This window comes from Ochotona curzoniae, unplaced genomic scaffold (assembly GCF_017591425.1).
Source record: "Ochotona curzoniae isolate NIBS_2020 unplaced genomic scaffold, NIBS_Ocur_1.0 scaffold_3890, whole genome shotgun sequence".
In the NCBI taxonomy this organism is placed as follows: domain Eukaryota; kingdom Metazoa; phylum Chordata; class Mammalia; order Lagomorpha; family Ochotonidae; genus Ochotona; species Ochotona curzoniae.
The window spans coordinates 22,217,952-22,241,719 of record NW_024467115.1 but is presented as its reverse complement, the minus strand read 5'-3'; the positions used below and the strand labels follow the sequence as shown (position 1 = coordinate 22,241,719).

Sequence of the window (23,768 nt, the reverse complement as noted above, 5' to 3'; positions counted from 1 at the left end):
GATTCACTGCCCCAACGCCTGCAAGCGGGGAACTAGACAACCATCAACTTAAGCCAACATGCTGCCTCCTAGGGCACATATCTGAGGAAGCTGGGAGCCAAAGGCAGGATTCGAACCTTCGCATTGTAGGCAGTGACTTCACATTAACCTAAATACCTGCTCCTCAGTCATTTCCTATGAACTAGATGCCTACAATTATAACCCCCAAATGACGGGGTAGAGCAGCGGAGTTTCAAGCAGCTGGTCTCACTTAGGCTACTGCTAAAGCAGCCAGCTGGGAGACTCAGATTTGTGTTGCTGGCTCCTGGTCTTAGTCTTAGACTAGTGCTCTGGATGGCCTGCAGGCATTTAGAGAAATATCCCTTGATGCCAATGGAAGGCAGGCAGTCAGAAAATTTACATCAAGCAAGAAAAAAAGATATTCAATTAAAAAAAAAAGATAATTCTGGTCATACAGTATCAAATCTCATCAGTTTATTTTCTCTCCTTTTACTTACTTGTGAAATCGCCCAGCACGATCTTCATTGTCTGCGTACAGAAACATTTTCAGAGCATAGTTCTCCAAATGGGCAGAACCAACTATTTCTTGAGTAACAGCTTCATTATCACCCAACTGTTTCTTAAGCTAGAATAAAGTCAGATATCTAGTTTATAATTTGGGAATATGAAAAATGACTGCTTTAGTACAAACAAAGCTAAAATAATTATTTAAGGAAATTATTATACATTCATTTCAATATGATGTCACTGAAACCTTGCAAAAATTAAGCTGCTCTGCTTTAGCCTTTAAAACAAAAACCAGTGCTCATAAAATTTCAAAGAAGCACTTTCATAATAATCTGAGTGTAGAATTTGGTGCTAAAGGTCACAATAATTAAAAATAAAACATATTGTATATACACAGCATTCACATGAAACATCAGACAAATGCTTATAGTCATGTTTTCTTATCCAACATACTATCAAGTAACCTAGAACTGGAAGCAGAAAATTCTTTCCTAAGCACATACAATTTCAAATATTAATTACATTTGTAATCAGATCTTAAAAGGGGTGGGGCAGCACTGCGGCACAGAGGGCAAAGCCACTGCCTGCAAAGACAACATCTGATATGGGTGTCAGTTCTAGTCCTGGCTGCTTTGCTACCAATCTAACTCCTTGCTAATGTGCTTGGGAATACAGGGGACGATGGCCCAGTTTCTTGGGCCCATGTACCCAGCTGGGAACCCAGGAGCTCCTGACTCCTGGCTTTGGAGTGGCCCAACCCTGGCTACTGTGGCCATTTGGTGAGTGACCCAGCTGATGGAAGGCTTTCTCTCTTTCCCTTTCTGTAGCTCTGTCGTTCAAAGTAATAAAGTAACTCCTTAAAAAAAGAATAGAAGCATTGTGTTGTAAGTTACATCCTAAATAGGACCTGACAAAGTGACACAATGAGATTCAACACTAAGTGCTATACAAAATGACAACTCAGAATTGGATAATGGTGGATTGTAAAATGTAGACAAATGTCTCAAATCAATTCAATTTTTGGTTACCTATCTCTTTCCTAAATATTTTAAAAACAATAAAGTTCTTTCTATATTCAAACTGGAATAAAATGACTTTCCAAAATACCAGTTATCAGTATCAAATCATTGTTAAAAGGTTTTTTTTTTAATGTTAGAAAATATAAAATAAACTTGAAAAAATTTAGAATTTTTCATAAAAATCAGCAAACATGCTCATAAACATGAAGAAATCACTTAAGGTCCAGAAGAGATTTAATGAGAAATTATTTCAGTTCATTTATAAATGTAATCATACATTTATAATGAAGAACAATCTGAGCTCTGTCCTATTCAAAACTATTATCTTAGGTATTATTAATGTATTGGGAAATTAATAAAGAGCTTCATTCTATGTTTTTGTTAAGAGTCCCAATTTACAAAATATACTGCCATGAGTAAAAAATTTTCCTCCTACCCCAACTCCATCCTCCCAAAAAGAGGATATTCATAATGATCATGCATCCTTAGAAACATCACTAGAAGTAGGCTAGACAGGTAATAGGCAGCTGCACTCCCTGTGTGACACCATCAGACTCTCTTGAAAGGTTAGCTACAGAAAAGCACAGGCGTTCTCACTCAGTAGCACTGCCCATGGCTGCTTATTACAATCAGGCAGAGAAATTTTCTGTCTTGGCATATGCCTTGATCTGATTAGTAACCAACCAACCAACCAACCAACCAACCAATCAACAATAACCAGAAAATAAACAAAGTTCTGGACTGATGATTTGGTGTTTACTGTGTCTAAATTTTGTGTATGTCAACAAATGTTTTCTCTGGAAGGGACATTTGCATCCACAACACAGCGCCTGGGTTTGATCCTTGGCTTACCTCTCCACTGAGTCTTGCTCATATGGGAGACAGTGGGTGACAGTTCAAGTACTTGGTTTCCTGCCGTACATGTGGAGGACCCAGATGGAGCTCCTGGATCCTGTTTTCAGCTGGGCCCTAATTTCCAGGTAAGATCTTCTTCATGCACTGACTCCCAATCCAACTTTCTGTCCCTAGGCATCTTCCACAGTGACCTATGATATTACATCAATCTCAAGATGATGATTGTTCAGCCACCTGCCACATTCCCAGGAGGGAAGGCTGTCTGAGTCACAACTCTCTCAGCTTAGATTAAAAGAGGAAGAAAGGATATGCAACTGGTATCATTTCCTCCATGAGCTTTCACTAAACAGCTAATTTCACTAAAAAAGTGGATCATTTGATTTTTAAGAGTGATTTAGAAATTTCCAAATCACTCATCCATATGATTGCTTTAGGGAAAGCTTGAAAGAGTTTGTGAAACAATGCAAAAAGCCAGCTCAAATAATGTGAATAATATACTTGCAAATGTGAAGATAACTGAATCTGCTTTAATTTACACTCAGGACTTGCTTGGCAGTATGGCATAAATAAAAAGTGTGTCTAGTTTTTCCTTAGGAACAGTATCACTGTTGCCAAGAGAAAAAAATAAAATGACCACACAGACATGTAAATAAAAATGACATTTTAAGCATAATCAGAAAACAAATGATTGGTATTTAACTTACAGCTTCTAACTGATCCATTAATTTTAATAAAAATTTACGACACTCAGGAGTTTTACTATCAATCTTCATTCCAGTTTGCATGGCATATAAACGACCTATAAAGAAAAGAAAAATATGATGATTTGAAGAATTTAAAACATTATTTTTCTATGACTGAAGGTTTGAAAATACATTTTGCCTAGTAAATAATTTAAAATGTACATAAATTTAAAATAAAATGTTTTAACATGGAATCATTTTGAAAGTCAGAGTTATTGAGAGAGAGGAGAAAGTGAGATTGTCCTCCTGCTGGTTTACTCCCAGATAGTGCAACAGCCAGTTCTGCGTCACACCAAAGCCAGGAAAGAGGAGCTTCTGCCAAGTCTCCCAGGCACTTGTGCTATCTTCTTCTGTTGTCCCAGGCTACCAGCAGAGGGCTGGATCAGACATGGAGCAGTTAGGACTCAAACTAATGCCCATAGAGGATGCCATCATTGCAGGAGGTTGCTTTAAAAGCTACGCCAAAACACCAACCCCTAAAATTAAAAGTTTGACTGTGTTTATACATATAAATAAAATAAATGGACACAAAAATATTATCTAAAAATGAAAAAACATCCAATGTAACAAAATTTTATTAAGGCCTTCTCTCCCAGCAGTATATTTAAAAGAAAAAATAAAAGGCTTATGTAGATCCTAAACTGTCAAAAAGACCTATAATTTAACTAGGGAATCAGGGCACTCCAAAAAACCCCAAACAATTACCTGTAAAAGAATATTTGCATAGTCAAATAAATGATACCGATTAAAACAATGTGAGCTGTGATAATAGGAAAAAAACTGAGTTTATAGCAAGAATTCACTTTTTTGATATACACTATTTATAATAGTTTATGTACACCCTCTCTAAACATACTTTTTATCATAGAAAATATAATTTATTATTTTAGATATTCTTGAAGTCCTTATTTTTAAAAATTAGCCATTGATTGTATAAATTTATGTTATCTCAAATATTAAAAAACAGGAAGGAGAGAATTGTACCATTGCATTTTTATAATTGTACATAATTACAACTATGAATTACATTAAGTCCGTTGATTTTACAACATGACAATAAATTTTTTATTGTTTTTGATAGTTTAGTTTGCGAAGGGGTCTTCCTTCCTCTTCCCACACCCTCCCCTCCCGTCTCACAATGAGTGTTTTTCATGAATTTTCCCAAGTCCATCATGCTGCCGTTGAAGTGTCTCCTCAACATGCAGGAGACTGTCAGTCATTTTGTTGAGTTCATTCTTGTATCCCACGGCCCTAACGTAGGTACAATGAGGACTAGATCTTTATTATTTATGGGCAGTACCCATAACGGTGATAAGAGGGACACTGAGTATCTCACATAATTATAAACAATCAGCCTCTTATGGATGGTTTATATATATTATCTTTTTAAGAAAAAAATTAGGGCACGGTGTGGTAGCCTAGTGGCTAAATCCTTGTTTTGCATGTGCCAGGATCCCATATGGTTCTAACCCTGGCTGCTCCATTTCCCATCTAGCTCCCTCCCTGTGACCTAGGAAACAGTCAAGGATGGCCCAAAGCCTTGGGACCCAGGCACCTGTGTGGGAGACCTGGGAGAAGCTCCTGGCTCCTGGCTTTGGATCAGCTCATCTCCAGTCTTTGAAACCAATTAGGGAATGAACCAGGATGGAAGATTCATCTCTCTCTCTTGCCTCTCTGTAAATCTGACTTTTCAAGAAAAATAAAGTTCTAAAAAAAAGTTGATTGGAAATATTATTGTTCTGTTTTGATAGCTACTCTTAGTTTAAATGGAAAATGTACTCTACTTAGCAAATACTCAATATTTTTGGGGTAGTCAGGACAACACAAATTCAACAATGAGGTACCACTTTCAAAATCTTCAGATCTACAAAGTCCAAGAGTGAAATACTTCAACCCTCAGATTCACAGAAATTTGACTTAATGTCTACTGTCTTCTAGATTAGGGGAAACTGGTGTTTGCATATTTTGCAGCAGTAACTACATAGTAGTACTTTGTATTAGAGAACTATTTAAAGCACCTCTCAGAATGAAAAAGGCATATGTCTACCATGGCCAAGTGAATCACGTCTTGACACCCACCCAACGTAATTCTTGTGTGTGTGCACCAGCAAAAAAACAACGGCATTGTTTCGAATAATGACAATTTCAGAACTCCAGATACTTAGAGTAGTATACACATACTGTGAACTACTAACTCTAATGCTGCAGGCCTTATCATGAGAGATGAATTGCAGATAGTATCTATTTACACTGCCGATAATACCAATTACCACTTGAGCTTTCACCCTCCCACTGGGGGAGTAATTAGGATTGTCTGGTTAGTAAGAAATGGTTTTCAGCTGTTGCTTTAACGCCACTATTTTGATCTGTTAAATTTTTAAGGGGAAAAAAAAAAAAACAAAGAGGCAGAGAAAGGAAGAGCTGCCCTCTTCTGGGTTGCTTGCCAAATAACATAGCAGCTGAGTCGGCTGGGTTGAACCTAACTACCTGAGCCATCATTTCTGCCACACTGGGTCTGCACTGACAGGAAGATGTCAACAGAAGCCCGAGACAAGAGTGAAACCCAGGCACTCCAACTGGAGATGTGGGCCTCACAACCAGGCTCATCGCTCACCTCTATTTCTTTCTTTTTTTCTTTTTAAGATTTATTTATTTTTATTGGAAAGGAGGATTTACGGAGAGGAGATATCCTAACCTAATCCTTAACCCAAATCAAGGTTTAAACATTAACTATTCCTATCAATTCTTTTTGCAGTTATAAAGTAGAAATCTAGTATCTTATCCCCCAGTAGAGTCTTGTCAAGCTGCCGTTGCTGGCTTGTGTTTCTCTCTAGGATGCAATCCTCCACTGTGTATTCATTCTTTGTCTCCACCCCAGCTAGAACTAAAACTCCATTACAGGGAGTTTTGCCTATTTGGTTAGCTGATGTATCCCCAGCAACTAAGATATTCCCTGAAAAAACATTTCTGATAAATACATGCAGGAAAAGAAGGGCTCATTCTGTCTCACTGATTTAAATGTCACTTTCACCATTCATTATCATACATTAAATTTCCATGGGATAACAGAGTCCAGTTCTGTATATTGCCTAACTGCTGTTAGGCTACTTAACTACCACTGTTATTTAACAGAGCCTTGGAACAGGGTTTAGTATCTGTTGGTTCCTTTAAGGATTTCAATCTCTAATGAAGTTCACCTAAAAAAGTCCTCTTTAAAAACATTAATACACTCATGATGCAGTTACCTATTTATTAGATCTCTGTGTTTTAAATTCTGATAATTCTATTGATAGAACTACTTTTCAATACTCAGGCATTGAAGAGCTATCTTATGTCATAGAAACTGAAGTTAGCTTATTCATGTATTTATTTTCTCACGCCAATTTTAAAAGTTCCATCCGAGTTTTATTAATAAAAAAAGGAATTCAATATTCCTTTATTTGATCACAAGATGACCAATTCCGTCTTCTTTCTTTTTTTTTCCGCCATATTTCTTTTTTTTTTTTTTTAATACATTGCATTATGAGACACAGTTTTACAGGCACTGGGATTCCCCTCTCCCCTCCCCAAAACCCGCCCCCCCCCATGGTGGATTCTTCCATCTTGTTGCATTACCACAGATCAAATTCAGTTGAGATTTTTTTTTCCTTGCAAGCATCTATAAAACATAGAGTCCAGCATCTTATTGTGCAGATAAGTTCAACAGTTTCATGGGGAGACAGTCTCTGGTCTGAAGGTACAGCCGAAAGAGTATCATCCCAATCAATTGAAAGCCCCGACATTACATCAGTAACAATTTATAACGTACCAGAATTAGTTGATATGATATTGTGTAACCAGCATGTTCAAAGAGAGAGAGAGAGAAAACAACAACAACAAAAAGAGTACAAGTTTTGAACCACATCCTATGACTTCTACATTGACATTACAATTATTAGTTTATATACAACTGGGTTCTATTCACCTTAAAATGGCTATAGATTACTATTCAGCTGTCTCATGGTAACCAGCCATATTTCAACATGACGTTGTCTTGCTCTTTTCCCCACCTGACTATGCCAGGTTTTAACCAGTCACCTTGGCTCTTCTCAAACAATGGCCTACAGTATAGTTTGACTCCTTTCCCATTTCAAACCACTGTCATTTATTTTCACTTATTTTGCATTTATTTACTCGTAAAGTGGAGTTAGAGAGGGGGAGAAGCACAGAAACATAGAGAAGTGTTCTATCTAATGGCTCACTTCTCAAATGGCAATGGCCAGAGCAGGACCAGGCGGAAACTGGGAGCCCAATGGGTGCAGGGGTACAAACACCTGGGCCATCCTCGATTGCTTTCTCAGGCACCTGAGCAGGAAACTGGGTGGGAAGGGGAGCAGCTGGGATTGAACCTGGGCTCAGATGGGATGCTGGCCTCACAGCCGGAAGCTTTACTTGCTATGCAACAACACTGGCCCTTACTATGTTTCTTTTGAATTGTTCATTTCCTGCTGTAGACAGCTTTTTCCTACAAATGTCACAATTCCCTCCCAAACTGCCTCTGTAAGAGTTGTCCTCCTTCTACACTCTTGAGTTAGATTTCTTTTCTCTTTTGTAAACCTAGTCATATGAATTCTTTAGATAAGTTATACAGGCAACAAATATCCTGCCCAGTTCTTGTTTTAAAATAGAGGTTCAAAATATTTAATATACTAAAAACTACTGTCACCACCACTCCATTGTCTTTCCTTCCAATCAGCTGTAAGCTTGGAAACTTCTTTTATTTCAGCGAGTTGAAACTCAGCTGCATTTATATAATTTTTCTGGTTTTTACTAATGGCTTAAAATTTCAAACTTAGTACAACTTTCATTTCTCTTCCATGTTATTACCATCTGCTTCAAAATCACATAAGTGGAATCCTGGTATTCTTTAATGATTCATGACTTCTCTTCTTTAAAACATTTACTTTTTGCATTTCCTGAAAAACTGATTTTGCTAAGATCTCAGCAAAAATTAATTTGAAGACTGAACTCTACTACATATTTGAACTTTAAGGAAACCTTGGAATTTTAATTGTATGTTGCCTGTTAGCTCTGTTAATTACAGTAGAGCTTGGGTCCCACACAACTTCAAGGACAAGGCATACTTGCACTTGGTACTAACACCACACACTTTTTTTTTTTTTAAAGATTCATTTTATTTTTATTGGAAAGGCGGATATACAGAGAGGAGAGACAGAGAGGAAGATCTTCCGTCTGATGATTCACTCCCCAAGTGAGCACAACGGCTGATGCTATGCCAGTCTGAAGCCAGGAGCCTCTTCCGGGTCTCCCACGCGGGTTCAGGGTCCCAAAGCCTTGGGCCGTCCTCGACTGCTTTCCAGGGCCACAGGCAGGGAGCGGGAAGGGAAGTGGGGCCACCAGGATTAGAACCGGCGCCCATATGGGATCCCGGGCGTGCAAGGCAAGGACCTTAACCACTGTGCCACTGCGCTGGGCCCCACACACACTCTTTTAAACAGGGGAGTAAATCATTATTTTTTAGCCAGTGTTATTTTGCACTTAAAAAAAAAAATTAAAAATAAGAATCTTAAAAAAAAAAAAAACAGATTCATTTTTACTTAAAAGGCAGAGTTACAAAAAGGAAGAGATGGGTGTTCCATCTTCTGGGTCACTCCCCAGATGGCTGCAATGCCCAGAGTTGGGCCAATCCAAAGCTGGGAACCGTGGGCTTCTTCTGTAGGGGCCCAAGACGCTTTTCTGTTGATTTCCCAGTCCATACATAGGGAGTTAGGTCAGAAGTGGAGCAACCTGAACTAGAAATGGCACCCACACAGGATGTCAGCTCCTGGGTCAGAGGATTAGCCTGTCTGCACCACCACACTGACCCCTATTTCGCACTTTGCATAAAGCATACCTAACTCAAATGCAAACAGAGCATCATGCTATCAATTCTTATCAATCGCATGCCCTCTAATAATTTTATGTACTCTTCACCTACTCTCTTGTCATTCTAAAATTAAATTATCATCTCAAGCCTCTGTGCCAGTAAATAATCACTGAATGCAATATCCTTTTCTTCTAATATTCAACTATGCGCATTACCACATACTTCCAGTTTACTGGCCAACATGGGATTTTTCTTTTGGTTTTATGTATATTTAGTCTTTGGAATACAAAGGTATCTCTAGGTAATAACAGCTGTAAGTACTGAATCCAGACAACATGGCTCAGTGGCTAAATCCTCACCCTGCACACGCCAGGATCATACATCAACACTGGCTCGTGTCCTGGTTACTTCACCTCCCATCCAGCTTCTTGCTTATGGCCTGGGAAATCAGTATAGGATGGCCCCTGGGCCCCTTGTACTCACAGGGGAGCCTGGAAGAAGTTCCTGGCTCCAGGTTTCAGATTGAGTCAGCTCTGGATCTGAGGCAACCTGGCAAGTGAAGAAGTGAATGGAACATCTTCCTGTCACTCCTTCGCTCTGTAAATCTACCTTACCAATAAAAACACACACATCTTAAACAAACGAACAGACCCTGCATTATTTCTGAATTAGAAAAACTGAGAACAAAAACTTTTTTTGAAAGTCTTATTTTATGTTTATTGGAAAGTCAGATATACAGAGAGGAGGAGAGACAGAGAGGAAGATCTTCTGTCTGTTGATTCACTCCCCAAGTGACCTGAACAGCCAGAGCTGTGCCGATCCGAACCCAGGAGCGAGGAACTTTCTTCGATCTCCTGAACAGGTGCAGAGTCCCAAGGGTGGGGTTATCCTCAACTGCTTTCCCAAGAATCAAGCAGGAAGTGGGATAGGAAGCAGGGCTGCCGGGATTCTTGACGCATTCAAGGCGAGGACTTTATCCACTAAGCCACCATGCTGGGCCGGGACAAAAATTTTTTATTTTTGAATTTCTTATGCGGTTTGTAAGTACTTAGTACAGAAAATATATCACAACATACATTCTCTAAAACCTACAAAGTGAAAAGACCTTTATTAAAATTCATTTATGAAAATTAGTAAGCCTTTTTGGCATAAGGGTGAAAAAAAAATCACTTGAATGCAGTATTCTGTTCTAGACAGGCAATTTATTACAGTGGCAGCAATCTGATAAAAAAATGTGTTACACAGAAAATATTTACTAAAACAAACGTGTAGCTAAAATCATCTATAGGAAATTATACTTGATTTATTTTTATTTATTTTTGTGATTAAATATTATTCGATGAGTAATGAGGCATATTTGCAAAAGGATTAAACACTTTCCAACCGACTTTAATGGAATATGAGGTATTTAGGAGACAAACATTACCAACCCCTAAGGTATATAGAATCTGGTTTCAGGGAAACTGAATACTAACATTCTAAAATTTCATACTTATTCATGAGAAATTAAATAACACAAAATGCATGATACAAAAATGCAGAAAAGCAGCTGTAAAGACTGATGATTGGTTAAATAAATATGATATTCAAATAGGATGCATTGATATATGTTGATGCTTAAAAGCAAACTGGTTTCTCCCAGCAAAAACAACAACAACAAAAACAAAAAGAACTGAGTATGCTACTGTAGTTTGTTGGCTTATTTATTTACTTATCTGGTAAATTTAAAGAGAAGGAGAGACAGAAGGAAAGACCGATCTCCCATTGGCTGGCCAACTCGCAAGGGGCTGGGCCAGGCTAACCCAGGAACTGGGGGCTTTACCCAGGTTTCCCACGTGTGTGGCAGGGCCATCTTGCACTACTCACCCCAAATCAGGAGGAGCTAATGGGAAGCAGAACAGACAGGACACGAACCGGTGCCCATCTGTACTGTATTGATATACGTGAAATTTGTCCACTGATACAAACACATTAAAAATAATAAATGAAAAAGGTTTCTGTAGGAAAAAGTTGCCCTCCATCAAATATATGCTTACAATGCCTTTATTTCTGTTACACAATTTCTCCAGGATTCAGTGTCAAACATCACTGCAAATCAAGCAGATTGAAATTTGTGCATGCAACTTGTCACGGGCTGAGACTGGAGTCTGTGCTGAGTCTTACACCATTCACCTTCTGTGTCAAGAAAAGCTTCCCCCTCAAACTGGAATTTGGTTTGGGAATCACCTAGGCAAAGCTGTTCCTCACTAACAACTCTATACTAGATCTTAGCCAAAAGGCCTAGAAGCAATTACTAACAACTCTACAGAGAATATTGCCAGAAGTGATAATGTGTAAATATCTTCCAAATGGTTCTTACGAATACTCAGGAGTCATACACAATTACTACTTTACAATGAATGATTAGGTGCATCTATCAATATTTTTTATTTAAATTTTTATACACATTCACACCTAACACGCTTGCACGCACGCGCACACACACACAGCTGAAAGGAAAAATTCATTAAACAGGAGTAAAAGCAAGACATCAAACAATAGTGAACTTTGAGACACAGCAATAGAAATCACCCAAAACAAAGAGGAAAAGAATTAAGAAAAACAAAGACTCAAAAACCAGTCTTTTGAGGTATGAAAAACATCATGTATGCAGAACAAAAGAGAAAGGGTGAATAAAATTGTGCTGAAACAAAAAGTAAACAAACCAATTAAAATTTTACACCAGCATAAATCTTTGAAGTTAAAGATGAAAATAACGCTTATTTCTCACAACACAAGCTAAGAGTATCGATGGGCAGCAAGCCTGTGTAACAAATAACAAAGCTCTACAAAGGGAAATTACCAGATTGCTTCTTAAAGGTTTATTTTTCTTGGAAAGTCAGATACACAGAGAGAAGGTGACACAGAGAGGAAGATCTGCCCACTGGCTCACTCCCTACGTCGCCCATGGCCTGAGCTGAGTTGATCTGAAGCCAGGATCTTTTCTGGGTCTCCCTTGTGAGTGTAGGGTCCCAAGACATTGAGCCGACCTCAACTCTTTTCCAGGCCACAAGCAGGGAACTGCGTGGGAAATGGAGCAGCTGGGATTAGCACCGGTGCCTACATGGGATCCTGACACATGCAAGGCAAGGTCTTTAGCTGCTAGGCTATCACACCCAGCCCACAAAGTAACAGATTTAAAGCTCAGATTTATAAAAAACAGCTAATAGTGTTAAAAGTGGCAAACGCAACACAACACAACCACCACCACCACCACCACCTTAATTCTCATATATAGATTTGTTTCCAACAGAACAGGTGACTACAGGGCAGGCACCTGGCACAGCTTAAGATGTCCACATTCCCTCTCGGGGTGCAGAGGTCTGAGTTCTGGCTCCACTTCCGAATCCAGAATGGCTAAGTAGCTGGCTTCCTGCGAACTCTGGGCAGACTGGGACTGAGATTTGGACTCCGAGGCTAAATTCAGCTTGGCTCAGTGTAAGCCCTTATGGGCAGTTACGGAGTGAACCAGAACGAAGAGCTCTGTCTCTGTTTCCTTTAAATAAATAAAACTTTAAATAAGTGTATTACAATGTTTAAGGTACATGTGTAAATATGCATCATAACAATAGCAAAAGGACAGGAGAGAAAATAATTATTCATATGTGAGGGTGCATATTATAAAACAACAGACTGAGGTTAAGCAGTACTGTGTTATAAGCACTACAGCAATCATGCACATATATAGAGGAATATTGAATAAGCCCACATTGAAGGTACAACGAAATCATATAAGTTCCAATTATTAAAGGAGCAGAAAAAAAAAACTGAAAACATAGAGCAATTGGGGTACGCAGAAAACCAATGGCAAGACAGTAAGCTTAAACAAACCATTAATAACTAAATATGAACAACCAGTGAATTGTGTCTTCATAACCTCAGCTAACATGTGATATAATGTGGTAATACATGTAACACACTATATAATGTAATAGAAACATACATTAAGCACCATTTTAGCTCTTCTTCCACTTAGCAAAATACTGCCAAGTTTCTTCATGTGGCTGTATGTTTTAGTATATTGCTATTGCCACACAATGATCCAATCATTTCACTGTAGAGATGTACCACAATCAATTAATAATCAATTTTCATATTAATATGAGAATCAGGAGATTTTAATTATATCTAGCTTCTGGTGACTACAAACACAGTCACTACAAAAAAATACAAATGGTTTAATTATTCTGCTAAAACAAATTATCATAATGAATAAAAAAATAAAAAGATCCACCCTTTTTTTGGGTGATATTCCAGTAAGCTAAATAGCAAACACTAATGATCACGGTTCACACATTGCTGTAGTCATTTAAAAGTAGAAAACAAATGAGCCCATCAAAATATTAATGAAATGAATATTAGTATCCTTAGTCTATTAATAAAGAAATTGAAGTCCACAAAAATGAAACAGACCAAAGTCCTGCAGTGTTAGGCTGGACTTCAACCCAGGCAGTCTAGCTCAAGAGTCATCTCTTCAAGACATCTCTTTATTTTGCATACAAAACTTACATATAACCACAAATTTTGTATCATTTGTTTGCACTACTTGATTTTTATGATGTGGGAAACTGCTGTAATAAATGTAAAATTCCTGAAATAAATGTAACCTCATCATTTTCACAGAATACTCTGGCAGGGTATTATTCTTATTCTTCTTATTATTATAATTTTACAATGTTATCATCTCATTCAGGCAAACTTTAATAAACTAGACTACCACTTTAAAATGCCTACTATTTGGTGTCTTTATGGAATTGTGTTGTGATCCTCAATGATGAAGACCTTTATTTAATAAAAATCTTATTAATTCAGCTCTTTTATTGTTTGCTCATTTTTTTCTTCATAAGAAACAAAGGCCCAAGGATATTAGCCAGTACTCGAAGCCAATGAACAGAAATCTTACAGAAGTTAACTTTTAATCACTTTAAAAAAAATGATGCTCACCAAAGAAAGTGGAATGGAAATATGGCAAGTACTAACAGTATCTGCAATATATTCCAAATTTTCTGTAACAAAGCTCAGCATTCCTGAAGAGTAGCACAATATTCCTCTTGACCAGAGAGAGGAGGTGGGCTTCCTAATTTGCATTTGTTACGCAATGTCCAGGGGAGCTGTAGCAGTGACACCCTAACACACACCCGGTGATTGGTGATCCAGACCATAGAGAACTGGCCCCAAGGCTGATAGCAGTGTTTCCAAAGGCAAACAACAAACAGCTTTAAGTCAAAACTCCCAAAACCGAAAACCAACAACAACAAAAAACATGGGGATGGGGGGTTGGGGGAGGAAGGAAATAATCAGAATCCAAAATGAATATGAGTGAGAGCAAGAACCTAATAAGCATGGTGACTGCACCTTGCTACACGACACTGTCCTGCTCAAGGGTGTCTCACCCTCCACTCTCAGCAACCAAATGCAGCAATCGTGCAAAAACTTACAGAAGTTTCTTACACTTCCATAGATGCCAAAGAAATTAAATTCAAGGACATATTACTGACTCAACAAACTGTCAGGGCCTGTGCTTTCGTACAGTATGCTGAGAAGCTTGCTATGCCAGATCAAGTCCCAGGTACTCCGCTTCCAATCCAGCTCCCTGTCCACACGCCTGGGAACATGGCACAAGACAGTCCAGGCCCTTGACCCTGCCACTCCTAGGACAGAGTTAAAGAGAGTTCTGGACTTCTGGCTTAGGCCTGGACCAGCTCCAGCCCTTGTGGCCACTTGGGGAGTGAACCAGTGGATGAAAGGTGCCTTTCTATTATGCCTCCAAATAAATAACACACACACACTCTCTCTCTCTCTCACACACACACACAAATATACCAAAAATAAATAAATTAATTAAAAAAATAAAAAACAAAACCAAAAACCCCACAAATCCTTTTCAATTTAATTTTTCGATAAAATGTCAAATAACATTAGTTACCCTACTCAGAAAAAGAGAACCCTAAGATGTGTATTCTCCCAAAGTAAAACTCACCTTTGCGTGTTTGTTAACAGAAAACAAGAGTAACAGAACGTCAGTGGTGAACCAGTGGTCCAGCTGCCTGTGTGTTTATTGCCAGTCATTACTGTCCTATCATATCCTAAGAGGAATTTACAATTTCCTGAACTGTATCTAACTTTCTTAATTTAACTAACTGAGATCACCTTAAAAATATTTATAAACTTTCAATGAATGTCCATTACTGTTACAATGTCACCCCCTAGAGGAACAAGAAATAAAACTTAAAAGTATGTATGGTCTTTTGGATTCACCTTCATTTATGGCCCTGAAGAATCACAATATTTACCATAAAGAATGCACTTCCAGCAGGGACTCCGTGCATCCTCTGGCTCTGCTAGAAGGGCCGGGGAAGGAGGCAGAGCTTAAGGACACGTTGTTAGTAGCAGGTCACTGCCCTTTACCTCAGTCAAGGGATTTCCCCAGATTATTTCACTCGTTTTTTACCTCTCTGCATCATCAATTTAACTAGTCCTTTTCCCTCATTCGCTCTGCTGCTCATTCAATCAATTTTCTAATTACTATCTACTACTGATAATTTTTCAATTGAACAGTCCCCTTTTGACATCTGTCATGCAGGCCTTAGGTCCATTACTTAGTAACAGAAGCGAGATGATCTGTTCTAAATTTCAGCTCCACTCATCAGGAAGGGGTTGAAAACACAACACAATGCAACACCCTCCAAAATAAATCAGGTGCAGGAACTGGTTAAAATCAGCCAGATCAAAACGGCATAAAACCTCACCTCAGGGAGACCCGATGGCTCCTCATCCTTCCACATTATAATGAACAAGCCTGAGCAAAATCATGCTCCCCTGCACCATGACAGCTCAACTACAGTACAGGCAAAGATGCTTTCAAACATTAGAATTGAAGATAATTTTATTGGGCCCGGCGGCATGGCCTAGTGGCTAAAGTCCTCACTTTGATCACGCCAGGATCCCATATGGGCACAGGTTCTGATCCCGGCAGCTCCACTTCCCTTCCAGCTCCCTGCCTGTGGCCCAGGAAAGCAGTCGAGGACGGCCCAAAGCTTTGGGACCCTGCACCCATGTGGGAGACCTGGAGGAAGTTCTGGATCCTGGCTTCTTATTGGCATAGCATCGGCCGTTGCGGCTGCCTGGGGAGTGAATCATCAGACAGAAGATCTTCCTCTCTTGTCTCTCCTCCTCTCTGTATATCTGACTTTCCAATAAATAAATAAATAAATAAATAAATAAATCTTTAAAAAAATAATAATAATTTTATTTTGGTACCCAGACTTTTTGAAATTGTTTTTTCCATGACTTTTAATGACCCTGCATCCATACCAATGGGATACAACTGAGCATTCAACAAGCAATAAGCTAACTTGCATGAATAGCCGGTGGTGTAAGTGTATCTGTGCGTGCATGTGTGTGTGTGTGTGTGTGTGTGTGTGTGTAGACAGATATGACTTTATTGGCATAGCAGGTTTTTAAATAATGAAAATTTTGGAATTGGAACACAGGCTAGTTTTTGCCAGGAGATTGTTGCCAGCCGCATCCGTATGTACTGGCAACATGCCGTATCCAAAATGCCGCCGGCCGGAAAAGCCACACCTTGGTGCCTGGTGGAGAGTCACGTAGCTTTCTCGGTACTGTGCAGGCGCCTAGCCTAGCGCATGCACAGTGAGCTGAGGCGTGGCCGGCACGTTAACACTGGGGACTGACGAATCCGGTCGCCCAGGACCCTGCGTGATCATGATGCCGACCTATCATTGGCGGAGGCGGGGCCAGTCAGCACATAAGAGCAGACAGCCTGCCGTGGTCTGAGCCCTTTCCTCTTCCTCATCTTGGTGTGCACAATAAAGACTACTGCAGGAGACTTCACTCGCGTCTGCCTCTTATTGCTGGACGATAGGACTCGTGGGCGCGACAGGAGATGGTAGAGGGACCCTAAGTATAGTTAGGAAAGGGAAACACCAGGAATCATTCTCACAAACTCAAGTATCTTGATTAAACTGCTTACAACTTAACATATAAGCAGAAAGACCGAGGAAGTGCAATATCGGCAGATGGTATCAACGCCAAAAAAAAAAACTATCCCTGCAAGTTGCTGGGCGATCACAAAGGATTACACTCTATTATTTCTGACAACCAAATGGAGATTTACAGTGACCTCAAGACAAAACAAAACAAAACAAAATGAGCCCAGAGTTGTGCAGGCCAAGCTGCCTCCTGTCACACCAGGGCTCTGTACAAACACAAGCTGGAAGTCCTGGCTGCTCCACTTCTGATTCAGCTCACTGCTACTGCAACTGGAAGTCAATGGCAGAAGGGTGGCCCAAGTCCCCAAGGCCTGGCATCCAGCTGGGAAACCTGGAGGAAGCTCCTGGCTCCTGGCTGTGTCTGGGGAATAAACCAACCAATGCAAGATCTCTGCCTCTCTCTCTGTAACTCCTCCTTCAAATAAATATGATCTAAAAGAAAGTCTATTGAAAAAAAGAAAAAAAAATCTGATGGGATTCTTTCTAGAAATGGAGTGATATTTCACATATAAGGATGCTTACTATTTTGCTATTACTACAAAAAAGTTCACAGAAGCAAATAATAAATATGTGAGAACTTGCACAGAAAGTCAGAGGTAATCTGACATGTTACTTCAACATTCATTCCTGATTCAAAAGGAAAGCAATTTACCCAACGACTTAGAAATACAGGACTAACAGTTTTAAAACATGATGAAACACTGAAGAATTCCCACTAGGACCTGAAATTTCATTTCTGGAAATCATACAAATATTAGAAAAGAGGAGATACAATGTGCATATCATGTGAGATGACTCATGACTTAATTTAAAACCTATCATAAACACAGCATTGCAATAGGTTTTAAAATACATAGAACTGGGATTTTTTACTGTATTGGAATTCTTTGCACTATGTTTTTCTATTGACTAGTTACCATGTTAAAAAGCTACATATTACAGCATATTTCATTTATTTAGTCAACAGATAAAACTTATAGATCCAGCAAATCTTCACAAAGTACCTGGACTTAGGACACTCAAGGATTATCAATATAATATAAACTTCTTGCTTTTATAATAACATATCCTAGTGCAGTATTAGTCTTCAGTTCAGGCCTGATAATCTCTAAGAATGAACAGAAAATGAAGAGGTGAGGTAGTTTTATCATTCTGGAATAGAACAGTTCTTCAGCGATGTTACAACCGACAGATACACACACACGTAAGAGACTGAAATTCTTCATTGTGGTCCTTTCATGTCCCTACTCCACCTTCGTCTCAAACCGGCGTCTACGTTCCCTTGATGAAATTAAAAATGATCACAGAATGGCTCACAACTCCTCAGATCTTTCCTTGAGCGACTATGCTTACAAAGACAAACTTCAGGTGACGCCCTGTGAACAGTGTCCATAAATTCTACTCTCTTCCCTCTCATCAGAACACAATATCCTAACTTCTCATGTCCAGCATTCTTGAACAAAGCCCTTAACTTCTTCTACAGTGGATTTTCCTTCATCTTAGCCAAATGGTTTAGAAAGCTCTGGCTGACAAGGGAGGTTTCACAAACACCAACCACGGGAACTGTCTCTCTCTGGTCACCTTGGGGGACTTTCCCCCTTCACCCTGCAGAAAAGCTGCATCCTATGAACACGTGCCTGTTGGAGAGTACGCTTTTCCTCAGTAAAGGAGAATGCTAATTGTGAACAGGGTGTGGAAAAGAGACTACTTTGCTATCCAGGAAGATCAGTATTAGGAAGGAAAATATGGAAACTGAGACTTTGGAAATTAATCCCTTTAAATTTAGTTGTACTTGTTTTATGTTCAGTTTCAGGATACTTTTGATAGTCTCCCCCATCCAATACTTTGTCAATTCCACTGCACTGGTCATTTATCATTTCTGTACTTTCAATCCTCCAGAAAACATGGAAACGAGAGCAGTTACAGTAGGCAATGTGCTTGTTTCTAAATGTCTCCTATACTAACAGCTACAACACTTAATGCATACCAGTGACACATCAGAAACTAGCAACACTCAGGCCCCCTGGACCTCAGGCTGGCTGCATCCAGGCATCCGCAGGGCTGGGAAGGCCCCACAGGTGATGCCAACAGAGACCAGACACTGAGAAACCAAGTACTCGGAGTTCTTCCTTTGGAAAGCAGATGCAATAAAAGAAGCTCTTAAATGTAAAGGATAAAGATACTCAAACCAGTTTGAACTGCATGGGTTTCCCTTGGTTAGCACACAGTCACAAGGAAGACCCTCCGAGGAGCGCTCTTCTGCACAGCAGATCCAGAGCCACAACACAGTGACCAGGGAAGCAATAAGGCAGCAAGCACAAGTGGATAAGTGCTACAGCAGTATGTGCTGCAGAATATCACTAGTGGTACGAAACTACCAGATAACTAGGCCAATTTGAAAACAAAAATAGAAGATACTTGGACATTAAAAAACAAAGTGGAAACTCGGAAAGAGGGCGAAACAACAGCATTTATAAGGGTGGAAGCAGGTGCAAACAATGACACAGGGTGAGCCACGGGGAAGGGAGACAAGACAAAGCTTGTAAGAATTAAGTTACATGGGAGTGAAAAATGTCAACATATTAAAGTCTATGAGAAAATAGATGATAAAAGTAACATGTGAACAAATTACAATGGAGAATTTTCCAGAATTGATGGAGATATCTACTACAATTTGGACATAATTTGGCTCCCAATTTATGTTAAACATCAGTCTTACGGTATAGGCACTGAAAATGCACCAACTTAACCCAAGCACCCTTGTGGTGCTTGGAAGTGAGGCTTTGGTGATCAGATCAGACGGGGGTCACTGCGGTGAAGCCTTCATGCTTGAACTGCCCCGGCAGTGGGACCCGCATCACCTCAGGCCTCTCCCGCCAGGAAGGACTTGACAGGAGGCCACACATGGGGGGCCGCTCTGCATTAAACTGAAAACCATGCTGAAAAACGCAGACTTTTCTTTTATAAAGTTAGGCTGTGTCAGGTAATTTGTTATGGCAAGGAAAAGCTGGTTAATACAATAGCCACCTAGATATTAAGAACCCCAGGTCGGGCCCGGCGTGGTGGCGCAAGTGGTTAAAGGTCCTCGCCTTTCACGCCCGGGATCCCATATGAGCGCCGGTTCTAATCCCGGCAGCCCTGCTTCCCTTCCAGCTCCCTGCCTGTGGCCTGGGAAAGCAGTCGAGGACAGCCCAAAGCTTTGGGACCCTGCACCCGCGTGGGAGACCCGGAAGAGGCTCCTGGCTTCGGATCGGCATAGTATCGGCCCGTTGCGCTCACTTGGGGAGTGAAACATCGGACGGAAGATCTTCCTCTCTGTCTCTCGTCTCTCCTCTCTGTATATCCGCCTTTCCAATGAAAAAATAATAAAAAAATAAATCTTTAAAAAAAAAAAAAAAAGAACCCCAGGTCCCCACAGGTGCGCAGAGCGAGGGCTGTGTGTGTGCGTGCCCTGTGGCATAAAAGCCTAAGCCTACGCCTACCGTGCTGCCCATCGGGTGTCAGGTTCTGGTCCAGCTTTCTGCTTATGACCTGGGCATGTCCACGGGTCCCCTGCACCCACTTGGCAGACCCAGTGGGTGCAGGCTCCTGGCTCCCAGCTCTGGATTGGCTCAGCTCCGGTCTTTGCAACGATTTGAGGAGTGCCAGTGATTGCAAGATCTCTGTCTCTCCTCTCTGTAACTGCCTTTCAAGCAAAAATAAAATTTTCCTAAAGCCTCAAACCACACACACACAAAAACTTAGAGAACTTTAAGTAGAAACAGTCAAAATTAAACTATAAGCAGAAAAAAAATTAAAACTAAAGTTATTAATGGATATATACATATAGGGACATACCCCAAGGCTTAGGAACCCAGAAGTAAGCAATAAAAGAAGACATGTTGGCTGTATTTTAAATTTAAGAACTTTTGAATAAAGGACTTCTTAAAGAAAAAAAAGAATCAAACCCACAAACTGGAAGACTTCTCAATATATATTACAAATATATATTACAAATAAATCATGTCCACACTGCTAAGACAAGACAGTGCAATACAAAAGACAAAAGCGATTAACAGGCACTTCAAAAGGGGAGGCACAAATGGTTAATTAACATATGAAAAGATGTTCACCCTGATTAAGATTCAGAATTGTAAGTTTCTGCTCAACTGGGGCATCATTTCACACAGGCCAGACAGGAAGAAATTACAAAATGTAAAAACCTCAAATGCAGTGACTGAATTATCACTACTGATCATTGATTATTCCTTTAAATTCTACATGCAGGATATATATTGTTTTCTAGACAAATACTTTATCACAAAAATTTTACTAAGGACTATCTAGACTTAGTAATTAAAATGTTCATGACCCTAGTCGGAGCAGTTTTGGTAAAATGTTGGGCATCAAAGACCACATCACAATGGGCTCACGAGGCTGTGTGGGGAAAATAGCATTAAGACAAACCATCACCAACCATCATCCTACAAGGCTGGGCAGCCAAGATGGCAACTCAAGAAACGCCCCACACCTCTCCTCTTAAATAGAAGAAACTGGGACAGTTTAAAAAGAAAATGGGGGACACACAATACCAACATAGGAAGCCAGGAGTCCCCTGGACAGTCAGTCAGCTATATAATAATCTCCATGAAAAGCGATTCGTTTCGGCAGGAACAGGCGCTACTGGTTCAGTTCTTGGACTGCCTCTTTGTCCTTGTCGAGGGACTAAGCCCCTTGTTTCAGGCCGCCCGGACACAGCGGCCCTCCTGGTGCTCCTCTCCCACACGCCGCAAGCCCAGCCTTTCACGCCATTCCTTGCTTGAAGATGAACTCACTGAACTGCCCCGTGGCCAGTCTGAGCCGTAAATGTCTCTCCACACTCCTCAGTACTGATCATGCCTGGGATTCCTGCGTCTCCCCGACACCCCTGCACTTTTATTCCTAACCTTCTAACACTCTAAATGTGCTTATCACGGTAGGTTAGCTCTAAGAGAGTGCAGCTCCTGCAGCCGCAGGCCCGGGACACCAACTCCTCGCGTGTTCAACCAAGGAGCAGTGGTCCCTGCCCCAGGAACTGTAAGAACAAGTGTAAGGGAAGTGATGCAGTGAGAGAGAACAGAGAAGCATCAACTGACTGAACACGGAAGAGACTTTTCCAAGTGCAGGAAAATGCGTGATATTCCATGAGTGTGGAGAACAGGAAGCACGGGGGGTCTGGCGTGGTTGAAACACGGGGTGCGCGGCAGGGGCGCCAGGTACCAGGCTTTCCAAAGAACCTTAATGACATCTCTTCAGCAGAGGACAGGAAAACCACCACCAAGGACTTTGCAGCGGATTCATGGCTCATTGGTGGCCCGTTTTATTTGCAGTCAAGGTACAGTACTGGATATAAAGTTTACATGAAACTATGGGAAACACTCCTTTTGATTGCTGTTTAAGGGACACATCTTGGGCAGGCCAGTGTTCATCCACGCGTGGACCGCGTGTAGCACCAAGCAGGTACGTTACTCTTTAACCGTCTCCACTGCGGATATGGGTTCCAGGGCTGTAACAGGCACCCCCTCCCGGCTCCCAACACTGAGGAGTTGTGCACAGGTTCGCCTCCCGTCACCCGATCACCCTGGACGCTCACGTCTTCGGCTCGTCCACCTGCCTGCGGTGCACCTGGCTACGAGTGCACCCCATCACTGCCCTGCCCGGGGTCTCCGCCCTGGTGTGAGAGGAGAGGTGGACACCACCGCCCGCGCGGGGACCCCGCGATGCTGCCTGTGCCGCCAGGCTCTGCGCGGCGGGGTCTGGGGGTGCCCAAGAGGGCAGGGACGTCTGCGCAGCCGGAGTGCGGGGGACCCCAAGAGGGCAGGGCTCGGGGACCCCAAGTGCTCCCGGAAGAGCAGAGGTCAAAGCCGAAGTGTAAAGCTGGGGGTGCCGAGCAGACACTCCCCAAACACCTGGGAGCGGGGTGAAGGACCAGACTCACAGTAATAGGCCACCACAGGGTCCCGCTTGTCGTGCTCCTGCGCCGTCCGCAGGTGATGCTGGATGCTCTTAAACTGGGGGGGCAGCGGGGGCAGCGGGACAAGCGCGGCCATCTCCACGCCAGAAAACCAACACTTCCTACTTGCGCGCCGCCGACACTTCCGCTTCCGCCCGGCCGGTCGCGCGCACGGGCGCTCTTCCGCGGCGCCGCGCAGCGCAGCCGGCTACGGGGGCCCGATCGGGACATCCGCGGGCGCTGACCGGGGACGCCCGGATCCCACTGGGGCTCGGAGGCTTGGGAGCTTCGCGGCGCGGAGCACCGGCGCTCTCTGCTGGAAGGACGAGGAATCGTTGTTCCGCTGTGCCTTTTGCTTCTGTTTGTGAGAAAAAGACGGAAAAACCCTCCCCTCTTTGTCATTCTGCCTTGCGAATAAATAAACCAGTCAAAAGAAAAGAAAAAAAAAAAGAATATTTCTGACTAGGAGAGAGCGTACAGGCGTGAATAGCCTTTGGCATTGTTCAGGGATGATTAATTCCAGTTTGTAAAATATCAATAGTATCAAGGTCTTTTGACGTGAGACACATTGATTTCACTTCTCAGAAGAGGACAAAAAAATAATGCACTTACAATTACGTTTAAATATTGACATATTGATAAAAGAAATAGACCTTTTCCAATCTAAACATATTCAGATAAATAAAACTTGAGAAAGAGGGCCTATGTTCTGAACTAGTTAATAGTTTGGTGAATGAATCACCTGTGGATTGCTTA

At 41.2% G+C, this 23,768-nt stretch overlaps 1 protein-coding gene across 2 annotated transcripts in view; it reads right to left on the bottom strand.

Moving 5' to 3' along the window:
- VTA1 (vesicle trafficking 1) overlaps positions 1-23,162 on the bottom strand; it is a 50,779-nt gene extending 27,617 nt beyond the window's left edge. The window contains exons 1-3 of one of the 2 annotated variants that reach the window (XM_040965661.1): positions 22,998-23,162; positions 3,086-3,180; positions 498-625 (exon numbers count right to left, since the gene is read on the bottom strand). In XM_040965661.1, coding sequence (XP_040821595.1) covers positions 498-625; positions 3,086-3,180; positions 22,998-23,109 — 335 coding nt within the window. In that variant the 5' untranslated portion in view covers positions 23,110-23,162. The remainder of the gene's footprint in view (positions 1-497; positions 626-3,085; positions 3,181-22,997) is intronic. The other variant, XM_040965662.1, reaches the window with a different exon arrangement.
- Positions 23,163-23,768: the final 606 nt, after the last annotated feature.